The 26,426-nt window shown below is 41.5% G+C and overlaps 1 protein-coding gene across 1 annotated transcript; it reads right to left on the bottom strand.

Annotated features, from left to right (window-relative positions):
• Positions 1-276: 276 nt before the first annotated feature.
• LOC311268162 (primary amine oxidase, liver isozyme-like) lies at positions 277-10,278 on the bottom strand. The gene is made up of 5 exons (XM_084371627.1): positions 8,651-10,278; positions 7,356-7,474; positions 4,218-4,384; positions 3,311-3,443; positions 277-3,192 (listed from the first exon to the last, which is right to left on the bottom strand). Exons 1-5 carry the CDS (start codon positions 10,206-10,208, stop codon positions 2,908-2,910), a joined length of 2,262 nt encoding a protein of 753 aa, XP_084227753.1. The 5' UTR covers positions 10,209-10,278; the 3' UTR covers positions 277-2,907.
• Between the last annotated feature and the right edge of the window lie 16,148 nt (positions 10,279-26,426).

Raw genomic sequence — 26,426 nt, 5'->3', positions numbered from 1 at the left:
CAACCTTTGAGTCAGTTCATAGAGGGGCATGTGGGGTGAGTGGCTATATGATTCACCAAATGTGTGTGTGTGTGTGTGTGTGTGTGTGTGTGTATTCTCAGCATCTCTAACTCCTATTTTTTATGTGCTACCATGCTTTCACTAGCCTTAAATGTCCCCAAATCAGTGACACTAATATTTGAAATCAAAATGTATTATTATAAATAATATTTTATTGTGTGTGTGTGTGTGTGTGTGTTTGCAAAAACTTAAAGTAGCAGACATCCAGACTTTTTTTATAACAAATAATCTCTTATTTTATTGTGAAACGACAGAACAGCATTTCTCAGAATGCTGCACTGTAAAAAACAAGACTTGTTCTGTACGGCTACAATATGTAACATTTCTGAATCAAAATACCTTATTGGATAACTACCGTTTTTTACAACCTGGACCTTATTTCTGGCAAAATATATGATCATTTACTCACCCAGATAACTGTAGGTTGACCTACTACCTCTGACCTGGAAGATGTCGTCTCTGAGCTGCGCGCGCACCGGCGACAGCCCGGCTTGTTTACCTGTAGCTGCTACTGCTAGTTTGAACCCGGATGTTGATAACAGACGAGCCCGGACTCAGAGGGGAATAGCACGAGCGTATCATGACAAAATATTGGTGAAATGAACTAGTTTTGTGGCAGATAATGCTCATAGAGGCTGTGTTTCGGTGCCCCCTCACTCGCATTATATGGATATATCGGTGCTACACTGGATCTAATTCCGTCCGAACAACTTCAAATGACACCAAAGTTATCTGGGTGAGTAAATGATCATATATTTTGCTAGAAATAAGGTCCAGGTTGTAAAAAACGGTAGTTATCCTTTAAAACGAGTACACCCTTCTGAGATAGTTTGTTGAAGTGCGTACTTATATTATCCTAAATTTTTCCAACACTATTCAAATCCGAAAGTGTTTTGTTTTGATCGAGAGACCCCTAGTGGCAGAAATGACATACTGGGCATTTAAGGAGCAGTGTGGCGTAGAACATGGCATTGGTTTGTTTCATTTTATTACTATACAGTTTGGTCTGTTTGTTTGCGTCTCTGCTCAGAAAAGACTAAATTTTAGTCTGGATCTGGATAAAAGGATGAACCAGGATTTTCTTTCATTATTTCTCAGAGAATAGCGCATGCAATCAGGCATATTAAGGTGGCTGCTATCTATGAGTGATTATGTTGTTGTTGTCTCACACGAGCATAAACAAAGCTTACAAACATACTGAGGACATAATTGAGGACGTGTTCATGATTATTCATTATGAAAGAGGGGCGGCCAATAGGGAAACTCCAACCCTCGACCGACCAATGGTTACTCCGTCATCACTTTATCGTTACTTTTGCTTGTACAGGGCTGGCCCTGCTTTGCTGTGGTCCGGCCAAACACATACAAACTGAATAAGACGTCAGTCAGATGTTTAGTAGTCCCAGCCTCCAGCCGACACAGAGTTATCCTGGTGTAGACTAAATATTTGTCAGTGCACAACACATTTACACACGGCTGACTGTACAGTGTCAGTTTACAACGTTAACATCACAGTTTATATCACAGTGGCTCATCAGTAAGAAAACACAGAGAGTGAAAACAAAGGATTGTGCCTTTCCCAATGCTGTCTGGATACTTTTTGACTTGATGCCAAAAAGTGATTGCTGGCTTTGAGGCAAAAATGATTGCAAACATTACTAAAATGGTGACATGATGATAACCTCCTCACTTGCAAAATCTTAAACCCACAGATCACATTTCTGAGCGGGGTCATCATTTGGTTTTGAAAAAGATGAGGGATGAATCCCAGGCAAGAATTTTTACTGATAAAATATCAGTTATAGTCTTGAGAGTGAGTCAGCTAATACATTTCCGGCTGGTTAAGTTGAGGACAGCTGGCATAGCCCTTCTTCCTGTCTAAAGCTTACACGCTCTGAAAAATCATCAGTTAAGTAAATTATGCATGACTTATAGTTGATGAACGTAAACAAACTGCTGCTATTTAATGGAGACAGCTGTGAATTTCACTCTGACTCTTTAAGTTACTCATTTTCATTGGTCAGTAAAAGATTTCCCACCAGCGTCAGGATGTTTATCCTCGCCAAGCATAAAGACTGGAAACAGCTAGCTTTACTCTGTCCAGAGAGAAAAATAACACCTGCCAGCACTTCCAAAGCTCACACTGATTAACTTGTTGTTTCTTGGTTGTTTAGACATGTATAGACATGTGAAAATGTCCATTTGAGGACAGTTACACGCTGAAACAATTCCTTCACAAACTAAAGACTATTCATCCACCTGGTACCTCTGTGAAGCATCTCCAGCTATAGCATGCATTGCCAGATATGATGTTGGTTTTGGTCTCAGTACAGGCGTAATGATACCAAACCTGGCAACTTTACTGTGAAAACAAGCTCTGGAAAGCTGCACGCAGTCACTGCACCTTGCTGTTGTTCACTAATAAATGGTTCCAGCATGTAACTCTCCCTAACACCACAAATTGATATTTATATATTTATGTCTGTAAGTGTTCTGACTAAACAAATGTGTGTTTAATAGTTAGCTTCAGTGGTGTTGGTAGACTGTATTTTTTTATTCTTTGGAGGGAGCCAGGCTAGCTGTTTCCCCTGCTCCGTAAAACCTAGGCTAACCATGTCCTGACTCCAAGACAATCTTCTCATCTCAAGGGAATCAAAATATTTTCCTACGTGCTGAAAAGTTCTTCGCCTCAATTTAATGCCTGGTTCATGTAGAACAAAGAATTTGCCGTCCCAAATTGCCTCAATAAACATTCTTACGTTGACACAAGCTTCTTGATAGATAACTTGGCATATAACCTCAAGCGCATCTCTGTGCTTATATTTAGCAGTGCTCAACAAATCTGACTCAGTCCTCAAACTTCATAGCTCCTTCAAAGCCATTGTAAGTGAAGGGTTCGAGGACGGGGCTGCAGACATCCTGAGCAAGGCAGGCCATCCTGTTGTTGTCACAGCTGTCCTCGGCGCCTGGTTTAATGTACACCCCGTCAGCAGAGTGGATGGACGGGTCTTCATTAAAGTAGTTGTGTGGCCGCAGCAGGACTCCACCCCCGTTGCCCACGGTTACTGTGTTGGGGATGTCCTCAGCATGGGGGATGTGGAGGAAGCCGGTGGTCACCCAGGCAACCAGGTCCTGCAAGCACGTTATCATTCACATCATGCACAGTACCTCAGCTAAGTTATGTCATTTCAAACTGACATGAGCGATTGTATCATCAGTTGTTTTACATGCATATTGTATCTCAACACACCTCGTCTTCAATGCTCTCGTTGTCTTCAATGTACTTGCTGAAGTCGACAGCTGGATTCCAGATGTTGTTCTGACTGTACAGACTGCTGCTCATCTGCTCTAAGTCCTTATGCTTGGTGATGGCAACCTTATACCTGGAGACAGAGAGAAGAAGTTCAGATAGAGATAGCATTGGATCAGCAGCCGGGCCATGATTGAAGCGTGTGGCTCTTTGGGGATTGTAACCCAAAGATGTCACACCCTAATTTCAACATGTATTACTGTTGTCACCAGTTCTTAGGATGACATATAGCAATGTGACATCTTTTTGTAACGGTAGGTGAAATCTTGTATCATGTTTTTATAATAGGTGGTCCATGACAGCATATAAGTAGAAAATGACAGTGGTCCAACACTTAATCATGATCAAATTTAGGACACACATTCTGCCATCAGGCAGCGTACAGTATGTGTCTTCCTGTCTCCAAAGGACTTTGAGACAAAATGTCCACACCAAAACACAAACACAGTCTGGCTCCAGGACTTCCATGTCCACAGGAGGTCTCGTCCTTTCATTGTTACTTTCAATTCATGCAGCTTAACAAGTACTGACTGACTAGGAATTATTTATAAAAAGAAATTACCATAAGTTTAAATTGAGCATCCAGAAGGTCATATCCATAGATACTCTATAGAGCACAGCACATTTTTTCAAACACAGCTTTTAATCATTAAGAAAAGTGAGCTAGCTGAGTTTCTTTTGCAGGGATTTGCTGCATCCAGAGCTTTGTGCCACCCAGGACAATTGAGATTGGTTTAAGAATAACAATCAAGCCAAAGTGTTTTTCCTCCTTTATTAGAATGAGAACTGGTGCAGCCAGACCTCTCCCCAGTGCTCAAACACATAGCGTTGTGAGATGAATTCTCACCTGGCCCACGACATGGCCTTCTCCTCAGCCTGGCTCTCTGGTAGGTGATCCCCAGTGAAGCTGAACACCTGCAGCCTGTAGGAGCGCTGGTGACCCCATTTATTGACCTTTTTGCTGGCGATGTGGAGGTAGCGAGGGCTCTTAGTGTCGTAACGCAGTGCAGCTTCCTGCAGAAGCACAGAAGTACATCACAAGTTGCCAGCAATAAGTGATAAATGACAGCCTCTTGAACTGACTGATATCCTGCAATATCACAACAACAAAAGTACAACTAAGAACACAACAAGTCATCCCTTTATGCAATAAAAATAACTTAAATTTAATGTTCGTCACTTTCTGTTAACAAAGAATCAAACATCTTTGAGGAAGTGACGGCAGGCTGAGCCCTAACAGGGGACCAGAGGGTTGAAGTAAACAAACTTGTGCTGTCTGCAGACAGTGTGACACCACCATCTAAACTGGATGAGGGCAGTTGCAGGTATGTTCATATGCTGTTGTTTGCTCCAGCTCATTAGAAATCTGGCTTGTGAGCTGACTTTCACAGTGAGCATCTCCCCGGTAGATGTTTGTCTGGTCAATCGTTCAATTAGCAAAGACACAAGGTGTCCTTGTTTGCAAGTTGCATAGGAAAGAGACATTTGCAGGAAATGCAACACATATTATCACTATTTAAAGTTGTTATGGTGGGCATGTTAGAAAACAGTTGCCTATTTACACATCCAGCAGACACAGAGCAACACTATAATTCATTTAGAGTTGTGTTTGTGTCCACCTGATCAATAAAAGTCCAATATTCTGTTGTGGAAAACCTATTGTAAACAGGTTTTGATGAATTATATCCTGTGTGAACAAAATCATGTTAAATGTACGTAAAGGGACAGTATTATTAATTATATGTACTTGTATGAGAAATTGCCAACATTTGTTTTCTTTTTTTTTTCTTTTTTTTTAAATACCCTTTGGAAAATGTGCAGACATGACACCATCAGGAAAGCCCCTAAAATCCCACGTAAGAAAATACACCAATAGAAAAACCTCTCAACACGAGTGTTTTAAGAAAACAGGAGGAGACTCCTCGAGATCTGCAATAGTAAAAAAAGTATAAATCTATATAAATCCAGGAGCTCTGAGAGATCCAGTTCAGTCTGGTCCCAGGATCAACTCTAGTTTATAAAGGCTGCTGTCTGACAGAACACAGTAAACTCTTTTGCAGCAGACTCTGCACAACTCCAGTGGATTTCTCATCCACGTGAATGGAATTGCTGGCAGCGCGGGCCAGGAGTGTGTCCGTCTGATGGTGTTCAGTCTGACAACTAAACAGATCCTTCACTCATCATTCATTCATTCAACCTTTATTTATATCTGGAAAAATCATTGATGGCAAGCCCTCATTTTCAATAATGTCGAGGGCACAAATAAAAAACAGAATAGGTGCAAAAATGAATCTGAGGGCGAAGTGATAAACCGAGTCTAGTGGAGTAAGAGTGGAGACAGAGGCATGTCTATAGAGAACACCACCATAATCCAGGACAGATCAAAAGACAGCTTCAATGATCCGTTTCCTACAGAACATGGGGAAAGTAGTTCTGTTTCTGTATAAATAACCATTTTTTTGTCTTAGCTTGCTAACAAGTGTGTAAGGGTTAACCCTAACCCTAACACTAACCCTCATTAAATAAAAGACAAATGTCCCACACTTCAACCCACAAAATAACATTACAAGACCAAACAAAATGTGGTAACGGGTCATGTCTTCAGCATCTTATATGAGGAAAGAAACACTGCATCCATACATGAAAAAGTGTCTGTCACGCTGTCTGTCCTACCGACTCTTCAACACATTTCTGCCCGAAAAACAGCGTCCTGCAGTTGATCGCAGTGATTATGTGACGGGATTCAGAGCGAAAAACTTGAACTCACATGTCTTTGTCTCCTACGACTATTGTGTTGTTGTAGTTATTGTCTCTGGAAACTTGAAAAATCTCCATGACGATCAGCCCTCCTGACTGAGACTTCAGTGAACTTTCCCCCAGAAAACAGCATCCCTCCTTGGGAGTGAGAGCCATACAGGGTCCACTGTTTACTGATGGTGATTATGTAATTATGTCATTTAGAGTGAAAAACAAAACTTTGTCACTTTCCAGGATGTTTGGTGGGTCAGGATCTCAATCACAACACATTATAACTGCATCCATATGATCATAAACAGTCTGTAGAGACATGTTTAGATTTACAGGTGGGAACCGGAGGAAACAAGTTAAAAAAAAAACCCACAGAGATCTCAACACCATGATGTGTACCATCACACCTCTTTTGGTTTTGGTTCAGTGTGAACAAACAAAGGTGGCGTAAAGGCGAGCATTCATTGCGGCGATAATGCAGAGTCTCAGTGTGAAAGGGGCTTGTGTCTGCCTGCTATCTGGTACTGAGCAGGTAGTGTACAGAGAGTTTTTAGAGCTGAGAATGGTTGCCTGCCACTGCTTGAAACCAGGAGAATGAGACACCATGTTAGGAGATATGGCGGAGGGAGGCTGTGATGGTTGCATCATTCAGGAAGTCCTCTGTCTTAAAGCTGCTGTCTGAAAACATTACTTTTGTAAATTAGAAGATGCTTGTAATGCACTAATGTGATTGGTGGTGTCACAGTTGGGACACCTCTGCCACCAAGCCTTCTTCATCCTCTGGATCCACATTGCCAAATGCTCCACGTGCTTCTGCCTAAAAGCCCTCAGCCTACGTTCCTGCTCCAACCCCCCAGCTGAGCCGCCTGTCCAAGCCAGAGCTACTGTTCTTACCATCTACCTGTGCAAGTTCAATAAATCTCTTAAAACTGCTCCAGTCTGGTTGTCCGCTTCTTGGTTCTGAAAATATCTACACCAAACGGAACAACTGGCACAAACTGGTACAATAATATCCAATCATGCTGTCCAGTCTTTACAAAAATAATGCTGTGAGACATTCTGGTGCCTTTGCAGTGAACACTTCATGCTGTCTCCACACTGACAAAAGCCTGCGTGTACTTCATCACGTTTGGTGGACACTCTTACTCATTCCTGTCACAGCTCTTTAAATGTTATTAGATTAAACCTAAATGCCAGTGAATATTTTTAAAAATGGGCAAAGAAGATGAAGGCAGACCTGCTCTGTTTTAAGCTGCTTCTCCACCAGCTGAGGAACCATAGCGAAGTGATCAGGCATCCACGGCAGCGACACATTAACATATTCCATGTCTTTGGTCTGGAAAACATTCTTCACCCCTGCAGAGGAAAGAAATCATTCTTAATGTTGTTGTAGTTTTCAGGGCATCTAGGTCCCCTGCAGATTCATTTTAGGTGCTTGTTTTTTATTTCATTCTTTTTTTTTTTAATTAATTTTTAAATGCATTTACAGCTGCAACTATTTTTGTGTCTACAATAAACCAAATGACCAAAGACCAGGTTAATTTCAGTTATATGGGTTAGAGTGTGTTTTAGAAACATTCATAAGACTGTTAAACTTCCAAGATGGTGTGATGATAGCCAAATGTTTGTAAGTGTTTTGTAAGTGTCAGTGTGCCTATTTCAGTCAGTTTTAGGCAACACTTAACCACAAGGGTACAAGTTATATACGTGAACAATGCTAACCTGATTTAATCCATTAATAAATGCAGGATGTGTCATGAATTCCTGTTGCTTATCCTTAACAAATGATCAAATCACTATGGATTTACATAAGAAAATCCAAATCACATAATAGATGTGAAGTGAATAGATGTTAATTCACAGTTACATAATACATTAATTGATATGTGACCGAATTAGCAGGTTTAAAGTTATATCAAACTCTGAAAGATGCAAAACTGTACATAATAAAACATTAAAAAATTACATAATATACATAGATGCACTTACATAAATACATTTTATGTAACTGAACTCAATCTAACTTAATGCATATCAAATAATATATGAAGTGACTGTAAACTGAAGGAGCTCTATGTAGTTTTGGAGAAGAAATCTAAACTCAGAATTTCTCCATAAGGTCCCAGAACACTGTTTGAAGCTTGAAAGGTGGCAGGGTCCGCCACATATAGACAAAGTAAAACAGTATAAATTGTGTTGTCCTTTAAGGTCAGTTTGTTTATTTAGTTTGTTTATGCAGAAAAAAAAAATCAGCCAATGAACATCTTTCTCTGCTCATTAACATTTATTCACCAAAACTACAGAGTGCTCCTTTAAAGTCCTTAACTGATGATCTAATAAGAGATCTGAACTAAAGTCATAGTAACTTGATCATTATTCATGGTGGGCAACATGACGTCATTACATATCCTGCATTAATTCATGTATTACATTATAATGAGTCATGCATTAATCATTACTGAAGTATATGATGTGTACCCTTATATTATAAAGTTGTGCTCAGAACTATAAAGGGGGTAGTAGTGTACTCACCCAACACATCCAGGTCCACCTTAAAGTTGATGAAGTGGGTGTGGATGTTCCCCAGCACCTTCTCCGCCACCTGGTGTCCGTACTTCAGACTGCCATTCACCAGGTAAGAGGAGGAGATGTAGCCGGTGGCGTGCACCTTGGCCTCCACTGATCCGCTCTGGTAGAAGATGAAGTCCCACATGTAGTCGTAGTTACCGATAGCTGTGATCGTCCTGAACACCAGGGCGCTGTTCACCATCCCCCCGTAACTGTTGTGGAAAAAGTCCGAGAAGTGCCTCCGCAGGGGCTGACCCATGTTGTGCTCAAAGATACAGATGGAGTTCCTGAATCTGACCGGGGCTGGGACATCGATGTAGCGATAGGTGTCCACGTAGGTGGCTTCGTAGGGGCAGTCCACGCCACGGACCAGCTCGTGCGCAAAGCGCCCTATCCCGATGCTCGAGTCCAGAAACTTGGTCATCATCATCCCCGGAGTCACCGACCCGTACACCGACATGGCCTCCTGCACGCTCAGCTCGTAGGCTATCCTCTCATCCTTGAAGCGCACATCAAAAACCCTCATGCCCGTGAGAGAGCTGAGCCCGAAGGCGAAGCTCCAGTCCAGGTACAGGACGTGGTTGTTCTTGACGCTGAAGCGCTTCCCCTCCGCGTAAAACAGCTGCGGGCCGATCTGCAGCGGCTTGTGCTCGGGTTTCAGAGAAGCATAGTCAGGCAGCTCCTTGTAAATTATTTTGTTAACAGAGCCTGAGTCATATTTCTCTCTGAGTTCTGCTACGGTCGCGAAGTATTGGCCGTTATAGAGCAGCCGCTCCACTCTCCAGTCGGACGCGTTGACGCTCTCGTGGTTAACCAGCACCTCAAAGCCCACCGGGTGGATGTACATACCGCTCACATCCCTAAAGAAAGACACCCAGGTCTTCCTGTCCCCGGATCGGACTCCGCGGGGCATCTGCTCGAACGCGTTCAGGCTCTTGGACTCACTCACGTCGAAGCTCTCTTTCATGAGCTTCGTCAGTTTGGAGAAGACCTCATCATCAAAAAGCTTGAAAAGCAAAACGTACTCCCCGATGGTGACCGTGCGCGCATTGATAGGCAGTTCCATATTGTACCTCTCCTTGGTGACATCTTTTCTGTATGTCGGGTTGGGAAGAGGTCCCACTACGTACTCCTTAATGTGGCCCCGGGCGCCGTAGAAGACCACCACCGTCGCCTCTCTAACCGGCTTGGCAGATTTCCCGTCCAAGTAAGCGAGGACGTCCGCTTTCTTGGGCAGTGACAGGTCTATTAAAAACAAGAAATTATCCGATGGCTTAGTGAGCCGATTGGTGGATACGTCCAAGTCCTTCTGCTTGACCATGTACTGCTGAACCTGCAAGTACTCCTCCTGGGTGAGGTCAGCGAACACGAGGCTGCGATCGTCGTGTTTGCCCCTCAGCGGGTGGACGCGCTGAGCTGAACATTTGGTCGCCCTGCTGGAGTGGATACCGATCAGGACGATGTTGAGAATGATGGAGACGAGGACGAAGAGGATGAGCGCCCATTTCACTAGAGAGTTCATCCTCCGCTCTACCACTACGCACGGACGTGGAGAAAGGGAGGAGAGGACTGAGCTCCGGACAGGAGCGAGCGGTCAGACGGCTTTGGAGGGGAGAGGCGCGCCCCTCGACCCCGCCGTCTCCCACCCCCCTCCGCATGGATCCCACAGCCCCCTGCCCCTCCCTCCCTCCTGGATGAACTGTGTGGTACTCAGGTTTCATCCAGCCTCTTTTTCAGCTACACGGGCCAACATGACTTTACGCACACGTTTTTAAACATAATCATCGCAAAGAAAAAACGAGGTTGTTCGAGCAGCCTTTCGCCTTAAATCAAACAAAATCAACAACATATCTGTGTGGTGTCTAAAGTTGAAATAGACCTACATCCTGTACAATAGACACGATGGAACAGAGGAACTTGACGCATTTTTACGCACACATTCCCTGTGGGCCACTGCTTTCTTTCTTCTGTCATATTCCAACTTTACTCTTTATTTGCTTTAATGGCTCAGACGCGGAGTAAACAGATTTGTTTCTAAGCATATGAAGAAGGGAAGAGGAGAAGAAAGAACATCAGGTGACTGAAACACAATCTGAATAGGAAACAAACAGGAGTATACTTTGTGTATCCTGTTTCTTGTGTTGTGTTTATAATGAGTATATCAGTCCGACTGTAAAAATACATTCATGTAAGAAGCTCCACTTCCACAGTTTTATACATTACACATTCATATGAAGAGAGTCATGGCCAGGAGTCAGAAATCTTTTGCATTTTTCATTATATAACTGTTCGCTACATTGTCAGAATATCATCTTACCACAAAGCCCTTTCCATACTGCGGGTATGAACTCCTGATGGAGAATCCTTTTTCTTTCACTTCATTTATTGCCTGAAAAATCTGAGATGTGTTGCTTAAAAGATAACAGAATCAACCTATAAAAACCCAACATGTTCATGTACCTCCTCCTCCTGTCACTAACCCTTTGAATTTACAGCAATATTACCAACAACATGAGCTCTGGGTCGTTGGCATTTTTTGCTGTCTTTGCTGTACACTCAAAACTACAACTTGTATTCTTTGGTATTAAAAACATTTACAAGTTTTGAGGCCTACGAAACCTAAAATATCAGCATCGTGAAAAATTTAAATTCTGCCAACGAATCCAGCTAGTGTCTCGCTTCAACAAACAGGAGTCTTTTGAATTCTTCATCTGGGACTCGTTACAAAACAAAAAAGGTTTGTAGACTTGTGTTTTCGGTTGGTGAATACAGGAACACCAATCTTTACTTCATGTTTGCTCCTTTACACTGTAAAATCTAGAATCTGTAAGATTATATTAAATAAACATTTATTCTATTATTAGCTTTGTGTGATTCCGTAAGTTTATTCTTGAAAAATGACTCTAAGAACTTTTAGTTGGGTTGACTACATGTCCAATGGATCGAAAACAACACTTCTGATAAACAGTGGTCACCTCTAACTTTTGTTTTCTTTTTCCTCAAGCTGCAAGCTGTCTCTCTGTCTTTCTTTCCTCTCTCCTCCTCCTCCTCCTCCTCCGGAACAAATGAATTGATAAAAGGAATTTGTCGCTGGGGAGAAAATCGGATATCAGCTTTGGAGCCAAAGCTACAAATTCATGTGTTGCTTCTGGATTTTGCAACAAAGAAAGAAGGTCTGCTCAAATCTACAGGTATATCAGTTTGTGTGGTGAGATGGAAAAAGTAAATGAAACACATTACAAACATGTAAGGGGCTTTTACAGCACACCACACCCTCTAGACCCTCGATTCAGATCAAGAAAACCTCCCTGTAAACAGCACAGGGGGGATCCTTCTTCCAGAATGTGTAGGCATGCAATATGTTGTGTGTACAGATTAGATCAAGAGACTGTATGTATGAGTATGGACAAAATCATAGATAGATTGTAAACATTTAAGAAGAATGGATAGAGGAGGAAAGAGGGAGAAAGGGAGAGGTTGAATCTCCTGGAGGATAACGATCCAGATCATAACATCTGGAATGACGCACCAGCAGCCAGGGTGGAGAGAGGTCCCAGTGCAGCCAGTGGTCCCTATAGGACAAAGAGTAGGGAGAGACAAGTGATAAACACACAACTGTACTTGTGGGACACAAACAGATGATAGAAGTTGGCAGTATTCTCATCAGTAGGACAAAAGTGGATTTAGGTTTAGCAGATTCATACAGACTGACCCACAGAACAGAGAAAATTGTTTGTGTAAACAGAGTTCTCAATGCTCGTGTTCATGTGCAGAGACCCTGGTGATACTACGAGCAAAGTTTCATGTTGTGTCGAGTCTTCTTCGTGTTTTAAAAATTGCTGTTGCCCCCAGCACTCAATTGAAAATGATTTTAACCCGAAAACTAAAATACGGTAAATCTTAAAAGTGGCTTTTTCATCGTAATTATGCTTTTACACGAAGGTTAGACTCGGGTACATTCACAAAAAAAACCTAGGTTGCATTTTGGCGAGAGTTACACTTTAAGACCAGCACATTTGCTTATGGAGGCCAGACTGTTTCATAACTAGTTAAAAGCTCCTTGGAGTGCATAACTGTAGTTTTATTCATCGTCCTTCAAACTCACCAGAATTATGTTCACAGTTCAGCTAATATAATCAGTATTGCATATCTTATAATGTATATACACGTGTTTAATGTGAACTTATTGTACAGTAAACATTTAATTGTATTCATGTTGAATCTATCATGTCATGGATGTTGTAATGTTCTATAGGAGTGTGTGTATTAAATCAGGTCTTGTTTCTCTTATCTACATGTGATATTTTTCCAAAATATGGAATGCAGCTGAAGCCTCCTGCTGTAAGTGACTGGGGAGAGACTGATGGGGTAGAGGTGTAGAAGAAAAATCCTTCACGCACCGCAAGCCTCAGTCGCTCTTCCTCTGCGCCTTTCCACATTACAACAGTAATCAAACTAAGTGTTTTACCCAGGAAGCCCAGTGTTCAGTTAGTCTTTTGCCTTTAGACAGTTGTTTGTTGAGCATATGCAAATCAACCTAGAACTTGGAGCAGGGTCTGCCAGACGCCCTCCCCCCTGTTGCTGAGCCCAAGCCTATTGTTTCCTGTTACCTGCATACAGTATAATACTGAGCAGAACATCACTGTGGTCAGAGAGAACTCTGCATCCCTGTTGTGAACTTCTGTTTCCACTGATCAGTGAATAAAACTCATCTGAACCAGCCACAGAACTGGACCTGAAGAATTACTTTTTCCTCTATAGAGGTGAACTAATCAACTTAGATTAGGTTATCTCAAACTACTGCTAGCTCAATCGAGGACATTAATGTTTAAATCTGATTATGATGGAACTGAGACATCTGTACTGGAATGATTGAACCTTAAGGACACTGTAACATGTGTACACTCTTTATATTTAGTTTTTGACAGGACGGACACGGTCTCTTATACACAAGATCTGCTGATTTATTTGACATTTTGTGATCATACTTTTGTTATTGTGTTGTCTGTTCACTTCTTTACCTGATGAAGACTGTGGTTGAAATAATTCCAGTCTGATCTACAACAAATAAGGCTTGGGGAAAAGTGTGCCAGTGTTTTTTTTCTTTTTTCCTTTTCAAGTAACTTTTTTAGTTATTGACTACTTTTGTACTCTTACTCAAGTTGTTATTTTGATGACTACTTTCACTTCATCATTGATCATTTCTCCCATTGACCTCCTGATTGGGTGTTTCTGGGTTGTGGTACCTGGGAACCCAAGATGTGCAGAATTGAACCTGAAGATATTTTATGTGCGTGAAATGTTACATGTTGACTTCGGATCACATTTTGCACATAGCTCAACTGTTGAATTGAAGACTGATATGAAGTCTTTCTAGTCTCATCCTGACATGTCTGTGTTATAACCTCGCATTATAATATCATGTGATCTGCTTCAGTTCAAATCATAAACTTGACTGCTGACTACCTTAATAATGAATTGGCCACATTTCCGCACCTTGTTCAGACACTCTCCGGCCATAAACAAGGTTTTGACCTAATCCTGTTTTCACTGTTGGGTGTCATGCTTTTGTACATGTTCCTCTGGTTCTCTGCATCTTTGTTTTCTGCCTTCTGCTGGAGCCTTTCAATCCCTTTTTTCCTCTGTGTGAAGAAATTAAAGTGTCATGTGTCTTGCTTTTGTGCATGTACTTCGTGGAATTCTGTTCCTCTGTTCTCACACAAATGTTCCCTTGATGTCTCGTTTTTTCTCACTCTTTTTTTTTTTTAAATAAGTTTCAGCTGTCCAGCTTTTGTGGTCCTATGCCTCAGTTGTTCCATGTCAGAAACTAATGCTTTACCTTAAGAAGAAATGTAAATCGGTCGTTAATAATCGTTGTGTAACTCCACTTGGCAGTGCTCATCCTCTTTCGGTCTGTGATGGCAGCTGACCGGAGAACAACCCCCTCTGGTTGGCTGTCGTAAATATTTAAAAGAATGTTGGGGGGAAGAGAGGGCTGCTGACTTCGTCCAACACACTCATGTGCACACACACACATTTGGGAATGTTTATAGACTGCCTGATGGATAACTGCAATGCTCAAGTAGTAAACAAGAACATACACACACACACGCACACACACACACACTTTCACGCACATCTAGTTCAAATCAACATCCATTCAGGCATGTACTCTCCCACACTAGACACACACACACACACACATCTGTTCCCACTTAAGTTTTATAAATGGATGTTTAGGTCGACCCTGTGGTCTCCATACATTCCAGCTGTTTCTCTGGACAGACTCCAGGCCTCAGCTCCAGCTGGACTACCCATCGGAGATCTCGCTCTATGCTGGGAATGCAGTTTATATCTATGTCTCATTTTCTCATGCAATCATTTCTACTTACATAGTTTGGTTTAGTCCCAACTCGGCTCTTCTTGAGGTTTGTAGACGGAGTTTAACTTCCCATACTGCAAATTCTCACTCTCATCTCGTTATGTAAGAATCAGTCAGTGAACAGGATGCTGAAGCTCCCAGATCTCAGGTGCTTTGTGAACTTTTGTGAATCTGGTTCTTTTAGCCAAAGCTTCTGTGCTTTTTCACTCACTTGACATATTATTTAATGTTTTCCTACCGTCACACCCAGTTTTAATACTATTTACGGTGCACATTTTTTAACAATAGCCATTCAATGTATTTACATTCTGTGATGACCTCTCCATATTGAACAGAGCAGCCAGATTAGTTGCTCCCTGTCTTGTGTGAGATACATCTATCTATCTATATATCACTGCAAACTGTGGAGGCTAAATTCAAATCTATTCTTCTGTTATTCATGCAAAATGCCTTTTGAATTAATACAACACGAATCCTTTTTGAAAAACTGGTATGTGCTGGTTCTTGTCAGAGGTATATCAGTTGTCAAGTGAGCACGGGTCGACAACAGATTGTTTGATAACAACTGTTATTTATAGAGCTTCTTGCCTGGAATATGCTCACTTGAACAGAAACTAACTAATTAAGGTAACGTTTAATATCACATTAGTTGAGGTATTACTGTTTATTTCCTGATCCTCATATTTGGCATGTTTTGACTGTTTTGCCTCATCGATATTGCACCACTTGAAATGCTGTTTGTTTTTATAACCTCTGCCAAGCAGGTCATGTTTTCAACAGTGTCCGTTTGTTTGTTTGTTTGTTGGTTGTTTGATTGGTTTGTCAGCAGGATTATACAAAAACGTCTTTACGGATTTCCACTAAACTTGAATGGAGGATGGGTCTCAGCCCACAATAGACCCCATTAACTTTTGGTGCAGATCGGGATAAAGGGACAGGTCCAGTCATTTTTTCTCACTTTCTCATTTAAAGGGTTACTATGTAGTTTTGGCAGGGTAGACATAGTAAAACAGTATGAAATCATTATTGTCAAGTTTGTTTATTCAGTCTTTCAGTCATAAAAAAAGAGAGTTTGTTTATTTTGTTTGTTTAAGCAGAAAAAAATCAGCCAATGAAGATCTTTCTCTTCTCATTAACATTTCTTCACCAAAACTACAGAGTGCTCCTTTAAAGTCCCCATAAACCGGAATGTGAATTGCATATTTGTGTTTTCTGTAAAAAAAAAAAAAATTTTTTAAAAAAAGGGCAGTTAGGGAGGGACTTGTCGAGGATATGGATTGGTGTTAATAGAAGCCAATGGTGTTACTGCAGAATGTGAATTCCACCCCTCACCATGCAGCTACATGTCAAAGTAGCTGATTCTATCTGACCGGGTCCCCGGGAGCTCCCAATGAACATGAAAGATTAAATGATGAGAGAGCTGGCCAAACAGGGCCCGAGTGGGACCTAATGAAGCATCCTGGACCAGTTGGTGACAGCATCACAGTGGTTTTCTGTTTGTTTTGGCAGGAAAGACCAAAGTGAACCAGGATTAAACTTTTTCATGAAGACAATTCGGAGCTGATGAAATCAGACAAAGTCAAGTCTGATTCAGTGGGTACATCCCAAATTTCTCATAAGACCACTCCTCACTCCTCACTTGGTCTGGAAATTGGTCCGGTCGACATTCCAGTTCTCTTAGTACTCTGAGGAGACATGAGCAACGACAAACAAACCAGACAACTTCCCAGAAGTCTTTTATCAGACCAACGCACCCCTTTATCGGAAATCTGTTAGTGACTGGATGCGGTAGCTGATTGCAATGATCTGATATTACCTCACAACATCCCTGTAGATTTATATGAATGTGGACAGAAAAATCACAGAAGCAACTCAAGTGTAATCCTCCTAAGTTTAAGATTTTCATTGTTATCTGGTTCACCATGTGGTTAATGATCTGTGTTATCTGTAGGTCTAATGAACATAAGAAGCGTCATTCCAAAGATTTTTCTCTTCATGGTTATTTCCCCCTTTAATCTGTATCATGAACCAAACTATATTCAGGGAGAGCAGAAGAGTCTGTTGTGTTTCAGGAATAAACAAAATCAAATGTTCTAACAATAGGCTGAGGCTGGGTTAACTCCTCACTGCAGGATAACCAGAGAGCCAAAGAGAGCGCAAAGCAGTGTCTAATATCCTGCTGCCACCTACTGATCCCTTTTTATGTATTACACCAAATAAACAAGTCCATTATTAGTCCATTAATAAGTCCGCTGACCGCAAGTGTTCAACTCAGGGTTGCATAATGAAAAAGAAAGTGTTCTAACTACTTCATGCTACATAAACATAGAACATATACACAGTTAGTTCTATACCATGGATGACATTTGCCACCTTTTGACATGAGGAGGTGGAGGGGATTGTGGCATTATTACAGCCAACAAGGCTGACAAACGGCTGACCGCAGTTCGAGTCACACCACTGGATATTTTTAAGGACACCTGGAGACATTTCCAGACGTTTTTGTGGCGACCAAAACTTTTCACAGGAAGTTACAACATCTCCATCCATGATCGTGGTGACCAAAACAGGCGTTTTAAGCCAAACCATAAAGTTTTCCTAACCCCTACAGAGTTAGACAAACAAAAGGTTGCAACTTAAAGAAAAAGGTTCAGTTTGAATTTATCTACGGTTCTGCAGAAACGTACTTAGCTAGCATTTATTCTGGCAATTAGGTTGTATACACACATAATAATAAAACATGTAGGCTATACACCCAGGAAACAATTCAGTAGTGAATATTTAGAGTTTGCGTCAGGGTGAATATTAATAGCAGCAACAAGATTGTGATGTTAATGTGTACAGCGTCTTCATGTTAAAGTTTGACATCAACAAAACCTTCCAGTGTGGACATTGTCTCACACTTTCTGGTTTTGCCCTTCACTCACTGGATTCTAGCCAAACAATATTTAACTGGTACTCAAAGGCCTATAATATAACTATTTTAAGATTGCCATCTTCAGCTGCTCTCAATCCACTCTGCATTTTCCCACAGCTATGCAACAACCTTCGATGCTGAGGATGATCGTTGCTAAAAGACCCATTTGAAGGGAATGGAAATTGCCCTCCTCCTCCTCCTTTCAGTCATACAGATAGAAAGACTCAGGTGCTCCAGGAATTCAGTTCTCTGCTATTTTGGACCCATCCATCGTCTGCCTAGATAAGGCTGGGGGTGGGTCAATTTTCTGACATCTAATGTATAGCACTGTTAAGCCCTCTGTATGATAGGTAACCTTCAATTGTGTTGTTTTTCTTCTTTTTCTCTTTCCATTATTATTATTGTTTGATATAAACATGGTCTAGCTGTCGAGTGCGACAGCTTGATCTGGGATGTTGTGATGGGACAGGTAACCACAACAGTCTCTGAGTTCCTGTTATTTGGCTGCCTGATTTCCATTTGTCCATTTCATTTTCGTGCGACCGGACAGCAGACAGGAGCAGCCTCAAGTCCAAGATGGATTAGCATGGCTCCCACCCTGCATGTCTTTCCTCTCCTCCCTGGAGTGGTCTGGCTACTCCACCTGAGCAGTGAAAGGTGCAGTGAGCAGTGATCATCTCAATATATCTCCTCTAATGGACGAAGAGTTGTTGTGAGAAGAAACTAAATTCATATATAGAAGTATAGCCGAAAAGAGTTCAAGAAGCAGTGTGACCAAATAACACTGGATATAAAACAGAATACACTGCCCTGTGCCCTAAAAGTGACCCCTGATCAAATAGTATTTTATCCTATCTGCTCAGATCTTGCTCACTAACAGATTAGAGTCTTGAGATTTATCAGACACTAATGTTGCGTATCTACTCCGTTGCAGCTCCATCCACTTGGATGGAGGATGGGTCGCAAGGCTGTGTTGTATGGAAAGCTGTAATGGAAAGCAGAGGATTTGGATGGAGGATGTGGATCAAGATAAAGGGACAGGTCCAGGAATTTTTTTTTTTCTTTTTTTTTGAGATAGGGCATTTTTCCACATTTTCATTAATTTCTCAGGGAATATTGCATGGATCTTAAAAACAAAATAAATAAATAACGTGGCTGGTATGTATGAGTGAGTACAATTTGATGTGAATCCTAGATCTGGTGAGCTGAAATTAAGGTTAAGTGGTTATGGGTGGTTTAAAATTTAGAGACAGAGTCATCATTGGATTAGGTTTGACAAATTAAAGGGGACTGTGGCGGAGGTACGCGCTCTTCTGAGTTACATGTATGTTTCAAGTCTGTAACCATGTAACTGTTCTGCTGCATGTCTTGGCAGGACTCTCTTGAAAAAAGTTTTTAATCCCTATGAGACCTCCCTCCTAGTTGAATAAAGGTTAAATCAAATAAAAAAAACATGCCATACTGAATTGCCACGATCTTTTAAAGATGATGTAACATTTACTTTATGTCCTTTCGGTTTTCCAAACAGAGAACAAAGAGATGTTCAAGCTGTGTACCGTAGATTTATATCTGTGGTGTTATACGCTGAAGCTGTGCGCTAGTCCTTTTACAGAGCCGACTGCAGCGTCTGGTCTTTGTCGCTCAGACTTTTGTTATTCTAACCTCACAAACCTCCTGCTGCTGATTCTTATCCGCAGAACTGTTTATATTTCAGTTCATTTCCATCTATAGATCCATTTGGGGAAAATAGGACCTACTTGGTTTCTATACTGTAGGCAGTGCTTTATCCTCAGCAGGAACTGCAGTTCCTTGAATGGCCACTTGAGGTTGGCTCCAAAAGCAATCAGTCCCCATAAGAGTCCATGTTAAAATGCTCAACTTTATACCAGAACAGTGGCAGTCCTAGCTTGCATGACGCCCTGGGCGAACCTCAGCCCCATATTGCCCATATTGTGTTATGGTTATTCATTTTCATCCATGAGCCATGACAGTTGTGTTTCTGGTTTACAAATTAGACTTGTCTAACTCGTGTAAGCAGCAGGTTGCAGCATGTAGGGTCTGTATTATTTTTCCTTTAACACACTGTAAAAGACTTTTGCCTAATTCTGACAGCAACATATTGTTTCCCCACTTTAAAATGGTACTGTACTGTAGAAAACACTGCATTCTGGGCAATATTTAGGGAAAGCATGTCGTTTCCTGTAATATAGTGCATTATACCAAGTTATACAGAACTGCATTTTAACAAAAAGCTGTTTAGACACACGGCAAGAAAGAAAACAGTAACAATGTATACAAGAATTGTTAGATGAATCAATAAAAGGGTTAGGGATATCCCTCTCTCACAACAGTGCTCCATTACAAGGTGTCAGCTAATCTGAGTTGTAACGTTAAAATAATCCTGCGTAGTCAGTGTCGAGTGTGAGGTGCTACCATTATCAAATGTGGATTCTCCTCAACCTGATCTTATATTTATTTGCATCACAAATAAGAGTTGATGAGAGTGTAGTGACAGTGAAGATTGCTACAGTGGCAGAAATTGTTTGGTTGAGGTCATTCACAATAGAATTTTACATGCATGGGGGCTGAGCACCCTTAAAGGTCCTTTAAACCTCTTAGCCTCTTAGCTTTACAGACAGCTGACTCATTTTGAAATAAGAGAGGTTTTAAATATACTCTTGGCGATACATAAGCTGCATACTGTAACATGTTAAAACACTGAAGTTAAAGATTGATGTAGAAGACACAAAACAAATCAACAGCAGCTCTTTAAAAGCAAACTGGCTGCTTCACTTACAAACTTGGACAAGCAAGAAAAGTTGTATTTGTGCGTCTGTGTTTGCATTGTAATGTACAAGAATAGAGGGTTTTAGGATGTGGACTAACCAAGGTGTTTATTGAACGTAACACTGTCTCAGAAAACTGCTGGGGTTGTATAAGTTCAATAAATCATGAAAGAGTAACCAACGTTAGCCTCAATCTCATACAGTAGCATCTGAAACCATGTCATGCTCAGTTAGTCATGTTGCAGCTTATAAGAGCAAATAAACACAGAGAGGGTAGCCTACAAAAACAAACCACCGTAAACTAAACTCTTTCATAAAGAATACCACCTGACAGCCTGTGCACACTGCTTCATTGTGTAAAGAAATCCAAAGCATGACAGGCCTGCCCTGCCTAGATATGGCCGCTAAGCTTTGATAGGACAACTGCTGTTTCGGCAGAAGGGTTTCATTTATATCTTTGTTTATTTCTGATGATTACAATAGCTTTTATGTGTCCATTCTAATTAAATCAAAGGCACACACATTTAGCTGGTTAGAGATTCTTACCCTGTTAAATCAGCTACAGGGAATGTTGGCCAAAAGGGTGTGAGCGCCACTGTCTTGGTGGCAAGGCCAATATATCTACGAGTAACCAGTTATGATATTACAACATTATTCTCAAGTTTTGGGGCCAGATCATCAATAATAGCCAGTCAGTCTTAACTGTACTCAAACCAGCTCAAAGTGTCCTTGCTGTGCTATCAGAGCATCGTGGTGCTTGTGGGAGCTCAGGAAGAAGTCTTTTCCCCTCTGCAGGTCCTGGTCTGACAAGAAGCGCTCCACCAGAGTCCGCTGGATATCTCTACGCTCGCAGACCTTATAGTGAACCCCATGGCTCACGTTTCTCAGAGGCTCCACTATCAGCAGGGCCGGAAACACTTTAACCTGTTGGCAGAGGGAGGAATTATGGGCTGCTGCTCATGTTTTACTTCCATGGTCAGAAGTATGAAATTAACTGTATTCTGTATTCTGCAGATCTTCAAACAAACCTTAAAGGTAAAACACCTAAGAATTTTGGTTTAAAACATTTATAAAAAAACAACTGAAATTGTCAAAAGAATGTGAAGAAATAACCGTTTCAATATACTGAAGACGTCTATGTATTGTGTTGCAGAGATACAGTTTCTATTGAAGAAAGCATGCTAGCCAGCCTCAAGTCCAATAGTAAGCACCAACACTCCCCTGGTGGTCTGCGCTCCCAGTCCCAGGCAGAGTCAGCTAACAGGACCGTTAGCTGCACGTTTGACTTAGCTTACTAGCTAAGGCCAGCCACAGGTAGCTGCTAGCGTACAGTCAGCAGTTACCTTAGAAAATGAATTTGAATTTCACTTGGCCGGTTCTTACGAATTGCACTTTTAGGTGAAATATTAATGTAAATTTTGATGTTGTTGTCAGGTACACCTAAAAACGAATGCAGTCTAATACAACAGTCCTGTGATAAATCAACCATTATGAAAATGATAGTGTTCACTTATTGTTCAAACTGATTCTTTTCATGCTCATTTTGGAGGATGTAGTTTGTGGTGCTGCTGAATTATATTTCATTGTACTGAAATATTTTTTCACATTGTCCATTTATACATCAATGGATATGATACCTAAGGATGGACCATTGTAAAAAGCCAGGTTAATGCTCATAATATAGGCAGTAGGCTGCTGACCTCTGGTGGCCTTTTTGGGGAAATGAATGTTTCGTGTGAGAGATTATCTAATGGTGTTTGCAACTGTGCTCTTGTCTAGTTGGAAGTAGATCTCTGCACAGCAAACTGCAATAGAATCATTTTCATCTAGTTGTTGTAAGAGGAAAGCAGTACCATTTTGTGCAGATACTCTCTGTAGATCATGAGAAGAGGGTCAACACGTTGCAGGTAATATAGACTTAAGACTTCTCCAGATGATGGGTTGGTCAGACGCTTCCAGTGGAGGAAGGTGTGGACGTGGAGAGCAGCTCCGTTTATCCACTGCTTTACCTGCACACGAAAGGTACAAGAATGCCTTTACAAACTGACAAAGAGTTTTTAGTTTTAAGGATCTAGGGAGATATATTGGCAGAAATGGAATATAATATTCAAAATCATTAGTTTTCATTCGTGTATGATCATCTGAAACTAAGAATCATTGTGTTTTTGTTATCTTAGAATGAGCCTTTTATATCTACGGTGGGGGCAGGTCCTCTTCAGCAGAGTCTGCCATGTTGCACCACCATGTTTCTGTAGTAGCCCAGAATGGACAAACCAAACACTGGCTCAGGAGAAGGCCTTTCATGTTTTTTGTGATTTTAGCAGCCACAGTAAGGGAGCATTACCAGCACCATTGTTAATACTATTTCAATTTCTGTAGTTGCTTTGTGTGAAAGACAAATCCAACCCCGGCAGAGCTGAGAGCGCTCCCCTCCTGTAACATCATCCTCCCATAGACATCCGTCAGCTCGGATCTTAGCTTTCTCTCGTAGCCCTCCAGCAGTGCTGCCATCTTTTCCAGGTCATTGGCTGCACCAGGAATCTGCCATGGTAGATGATTTTTAGACTGAGTGTCATTCAGACATATAGTTCATGACAAATTATATTGTATTGCGTTGCATACGGCTGAGTACAATACAAGACTTGATCCATCATGTCTAAATAGTTCTTCACCTCAGCAACATTGTAGACACACATGATGATTGCTATGATTACTGGATTACATCTCAAAACCAGCTACCTGTTTGAGAAACATGCTGGCAATGGAGCTGATGTTCGACCCCGCGTCAGCCCCGAACATTCTGCGTATTGGGTCCGGAGGTGGGGGGTGGACCTCGGTGCTCCAGGAGCCCAACCTAGTGGTCTGGTGATGGGCTAGCATCTCAAACAAGACTGAGAGGGCAAGTGCAATTACACCCACTCCCCCATAACTCACCTACAGGATCAACACAAACACACAGACACACACAGAGAAAATTACACTTAATTTTAAATTAGTAATTTAAAGGCAGGTAAAATGAAGCCAATGCTAGTATCTCCACTTACCCCCTTCATTTGTGATCGTGCAAGTACAGAGACATAAATAGACTATGCTGGCAGTAATTGTTTGGGTCACAGGGCATACAGAAGAGAGGAGGTTGCATACCAAACCAAACATCCTGTACGGAGCAGTTGAAAACCTGTATAACTTGTGTTTCTGCCTGCTAAGACTGTCTTCAAGGTCATAACAATAAGGATAGTGACACTTGATGGATGACAACCAAATGATCTGACCGTGGTGTTTCCTCCAAAGAGGGTGTGGAGGTCATGGTTGAAGGCAGACTTCTGCTGCTGGGTCATACTGCTCTGCAAAGCGGAGTACTGCTGCTCCAGAGCCCAAGAGGAGTTCAAGGACAGCAGAGAGGCCAGTGAGGCATCCAGTGAGGCATCAGGAACCAGGCCTGCATGGCTGGAGAGTTACAGCATTCTGGGTTGGACTGATATGGTCAAATTTGAAAAACTTATATCATGACTCAGCTGGCTCACAATCAGTTTCCTGGCTTTTTACATACCTGGCAGTGTCGTACAGACAGTCTATGGTCTCTGGAGAAGTACTGCAGTTTATTCCCATCTCAGCGTCCAGAGTGACTGGAAACAGCCACACAAACTGCTGTAAAAATTAAAAGCCACAGGAGATTTGCTGTCGCTGGAAATCAACAGTGTACGTTCAAGCTTCAGTTACTGGGTACAAAGTCTAGCACATGCAGAGCGAATACACACACACACACACACACACACACACACACACACACACACACACACACACACACAAACACAAACAAACAAGCAGCAAACAAACTGTTCAAATACAGAGATACTCATACTTACACTACATGATGCACCCTAGTGTATTGGAAGCTAATTATAATGATCTGCTTTAAGGTTGGGTTTAGAAAAAGATCTAAATATATGAGGTTCACTTCACAAGCAGTAAGTTTAGTGGAGAGTGATTAAGTGCTTTTGTTTTTTATATTAATGCTGGTGCTGGTGCAAACAAACGGAACCAGTCAGAGAGAAATTAGAGACTGACAGGCACTTTTTTAAATGTACAGTGCCTATAAAAAGTATCCACCCCCTTGGATGTTTTGCTGCCCTTAAAAATGCAATCATCGTCAGTATAAATTGGCTTTTTTGACAAGAATTTACAAAAAAAAACTTCATTAATGTCAAGGTAAAAACAAATTCCTACAAAGTAATGTCGATTAATTAAAAATATATCATGTAAAATAAGTAGATGCACCTATTTATTATTCCATTTATCAAAGCAACAAAAGGGGTTTGGCACTTAGACTCTACATTAAGAGTTTGTGATTGAAGGCCATCTGCCCTGAGCAGCAGCAAGAACAATCCCAAGACACAAGTCCAGACACTGGTGGTGGTTGTCGCTGATGACTCTTCTCAGACAGACAGACAGACAGACAGACAGACAGGCTGATCAAAGGTTAGAGCTGGTGAATCTGCGAACACTGGGTGGTGTGAGGACTGAGCTGAGGTGGCTCAGTGAAGACTGGGTGGTGATGGGGGGGTGGAGGGCGCACGCTAAACAGCAACATGAATGAACTATGGCAGAGAGACAATCATATTTAAAAAAACAGTAGCACGATGATGAAGATGAGGTTAACAGTCAAGGTGTGTCACTGTGCGATTGGATAGATATGCCCGGTTGAGCAGCTGATATCAATTGACAGCCCCAGATAATGACAGGCAGTTATGAGTGAGCATGTGTGAGAGGAGTGAATTAAAGGAGGGTATGAGAAATAAACTAAATACTAAGTATGTGAAAGAGTCTGTGTAGAGAGCTGTACATGAGGTCCATGGATATTCCTTCAGAACGCATGTCACACAACCAAAAACCCAGCTGGAACGCCTCCTGTGCAGACACCCTGTCCTTTTCTTGCTGATAAATGAAGTAAATATGAAGCTAGAACGAGCCCTTACAGAAAAAACACCAACGTGAGGTAACGTGGGAAACATGTTATTACATGTTGCATCATATAGAGCACATGTGGAAATAATTTTTGAAATGTGGTACCACATCTACCCAGCTAATTACCCATGTTGAACCCATACAAATTCCCTTGTGAAGCCATGTAACATGTAAAACGTTTAAGCATCACCACCACCAAACCACCTAGTGTACATTTATGTTTAAAAAATGTAAGCACTAAGACTTTTTTGGATACACCCACACCCAAAGTGTATTTCTGTTTGCACAATTTTACATGAGTCTGTCATAAAGTTAACAGGTTTACATGAGGTGCACATGGGTCATTAAGTCACCATGAAGTGGAGGCTGAGTTACATAAATTTCCTGTAAAGATTATCAGGTATGGAGGGACTTGTGAGGCTCATCATGGGGGATGTGGCACACGTGCCGCCTGAGCATTCTGTCAGCAGATGTACATATTGATTTAGCGACGTATAGTGACAGCACAGGTGGGACGAGGCATACCTCCCGCCTCAGTGAGCAGAACTCTGCCCTTCAGAGATGGGTCTCTTTGTAGCCAGTGGTTCAGAACCTTTTGGTTCTTTTCAATGATTTGAGTGAAGTGTAGATTTCGTCTGGATTTCCTTTCTTTAGTAATATACACCCAAAGATATGTAACACAGTGTCTCA

The sequence above is a fragment of the Pagrus pagrus genome, assembly GCF_965226575.1.
Source record: "Pagrus pagrus genome assembly, chromosome: 13".
Taxonomy (NCBI): domain Eukaryota; kingdom Metazoa; phylum Chordata; class Actinopteri; order Spariformes; family Sparidae; genus Pagrus; species Pagrus pagrus.
Note: the sequence above shows the minus strand (reverse complement) of the source record. Positions and strands in the feature narration are given on the sequence as shown.